The sequence below is a fragment of the Halyomorpha halys genome, unplaced genomic scaffold (assembly GCF_000696795.3).
Source record: "Halyomorpha halys isolate HHAL.00 unplaced genomic scaffold, Hhal_1.1 Scaffold159.1, whole genome shotgun sequence".
Lineage (NCBI taxonomy): Eukaryota > Metazoa > Arthropoda > Insecta > Hemiptera > Pentatomidae > Halyomorpha > Halyomorpha halys.
The window spans coordinates 678675-681306 of record NW_027109188.1 but is presented as its reverse complement, the minus strand read 5'-3'; the positions used below and the strand labels follow the sequence as shown (position 1 = coordinate 681306).

The 2632-nt window shown below is 30.9% G+C and overlaps 1 protein-coding gene across 4 annotated transcripts in view; it reads right to left on the bottom strand.

The window, feature by feature from the left end:
• The window catches only part of LOC106678780 (zinc finger protein 420-like), a 53484-nt gene that overhangs the window by 36134 nt on the left and 14718 nt on the right, over nucleotides 1–2632 (bottom strand). For all 4 annotated transcript variants that reach the window (XM_067047385.1, XM_067047382.1, XM_067047383.1 and 1 more), the window contains one exon: nucleotides 1322–1372. In XM_067047385.1, the coding sequence (XP_066903486.1) occupies nucleotides 1322–1372 (51 nt within the window). The remainder of the gene's footprint in view (nucleotides 1–1321; nucleotides 1373–2632) is intronic.

The window sequence follows — 2632 nt, the reverse complement described above, 5'->3', positions numbered from 1 at the left end:
CGACAATCGATGTTTACATGTAACCTCAAGGCAGTTTTTGGTTTTTGGAGGGAACAGTCTTTGTGTGGAGAGAGAGGTGAAAGGATGTCTCCAGGATGAGGAGGCCCTCATGAATTTCTATCCAGCAAGAGTAGGAAGCCATTTTGGACGCCAGAACAAAAGAAAAAAGAAGACACCAGGAATCAACGAAAAGATCGTAGAGCTTGGTTAGTTTTGTATACGTAAAAATAGATACAAGTATAAAATAGATTTTAATTGTAATTATTGTAAATGCCTGTTTCTGATTGCTAGTAACCCGTCCTAAGATTAAGAGTCTTTTTATATTTGGTATTAATGTTTATAATTTGAACCCAAAGTATCTTTAATATTTGAAAAAAATTATAAAAAGAATAAAAATTCTTTTTTATTTTATTTTTAATAAATAAAATTATTACAATATATTTATATTTTTCGTTTGAGCAGCCCTGCAAAGTGGGGCGAAACGTCGGAAAATAAATAGTTGTAAACTATTTTTGTTTCACTTTTGACCGCAACCCTGACCATCTTCTTATACATCAATTTTTACGGTCAACTATATATGCATATATTTCTAATAAGTATTTTTCTAAAATTTATTACTTTAGTTCTGTAATTACAATTCTATCACATCTGGCTGTATTATAAATCTTCTTTTCTCTGTATATTTACTTTAATGTTCTGGTATTTCTTACAATGAATGAATCTTGTTTTCATTTAGCCTTTCAAAGTGGGGCAAAGCATTGATTAACATTAAATAGTTTTTTTCTAATATTTTGTACCTTTATTGACTGCCACCCAGACTATCTTCCGAACATCTACTTCATACGGTTAACTATCTTCTTCTAATGAATTCTAATATTTATGATTTACAACTTCCAACTAAGATTACACGAAATACATCCATTTTACTCAACCTAATATAAATATATCAATATATATTTATATAAATATAATATAAATTCCAAATTGCTCCCTTCTGTGTCAAAACATTGGCTCCTAATAAATGTAGTTCTACTATTTTTTTTATAGTTGTTTTCTTGAATGATTCAGAACAGGAAAATTTTCAATATCAGACGGTCAATTAAAAGACTGAATTAGTCTAGTCATTGCCCTGTTGAAACTAAGTGCTGCAACATGCCAAAAAGTCCTAGCAGACTCATTTCATGATGCCTACAACCATACAACTCACGATACCAGAGGTGGAAATAGAGAAAAGTGAGACAGAAAATTATGATTAACACAAAATGTAGAATATTCTTGAGACTATTCCCTCAAAGATTATAATAACATGAATAATTCTCACCATCATCTGGAACAAGTAGCTCTCCTTCCTGTTTAACATGATCGTGGCCACCTATCGACAAGTAAATAATACTTTTAAAAAGAGGTTTAAAATGAAATATTAATTTAAAAGAAAATCTAAGGCTTGTAATATGGAAGTATATAATAATAATTTAATTGATATTCGACTAACCGTACTCTCTTCAACTAACCTTTCTTAATTTCTCTACAACAAGGTTTTGACAATTCAACCATCTTCAGACCCACAACATCACACTAAATAAAATTACACATTCATAATAATAAAAGCTTAGCGAAACTGAAGGTTTGATACTGATACCAACAAACACTATCTACATACACAACTCCAATGACACACATCCAAACACAACTCTACCAGATCGGTCTTAAATACTTAAGCCTCTCTACCTGATTAAATGTATTTCCTCCTAAATCTATATCATCCAAATTCCTCCAGTTTCTACTTCTAACCATATATTTTGTTTTATCTGAATTTATTTCGAGATCTAGTTCCTTACTAGTCAATGTAGTAGTTGTATAGTTTCCTCATCCTCATCCAATAATACCAAATCATAAACATACTCAAGAATGGTTATTTTACCACTTAAAGTTAAACCTTTCTCCGTATGCATCACATTTCTAATAACATATTCAAGTGCTAAATTAAATAAAATAGGTGATAGAGAATCACCTTGTTGAAATCCCGACCGAACCTCAAACTTCTAGGAATAAAAATTGCCGATTTGAACTTTATTTTATTCAGTCATGCATATCAGAACCAGATTTATTAACTTCTTTAGTATTCCCTTTGCAATCAAAATAATAAACCCCTTCTGTCAGTCAATAGAATTGTAAGGTATTTTTGAAACTTATACAAACCTGATGAACTACTCCATTCTAATCCAAATTTTTCAGTAATATTTGATGTAATGAGAAAAAAAATATATATTTGAATGATTTCGCCTAAAGCCACATTGGTAGTCTCCGATAACTTCTTCAGCATATTCCATTGTTCGGATAGTTAAGATTAATGTAAATATTTTATAACACACAGAAAAGAGTGAGATTTCTTGATAGTTATTACAATCCGCCCTTTAGGTGAACTGGAATAAGTAGAGACTCTTCCCATTCCTTAGGCATTTAATCAATTTTTAACCAAAAGGTGTATTTTAGAAACTCCAGTTACACCACATGCCTTGATTAGTTCACTAGGAATATTGCCAGTTTAAAGTTTTACTTGACCAAAAAAATTCTAAAATCTAAACACATTTCCCACCCCCTCGGACAATTTGGATTTCACCCTAGGTAATCA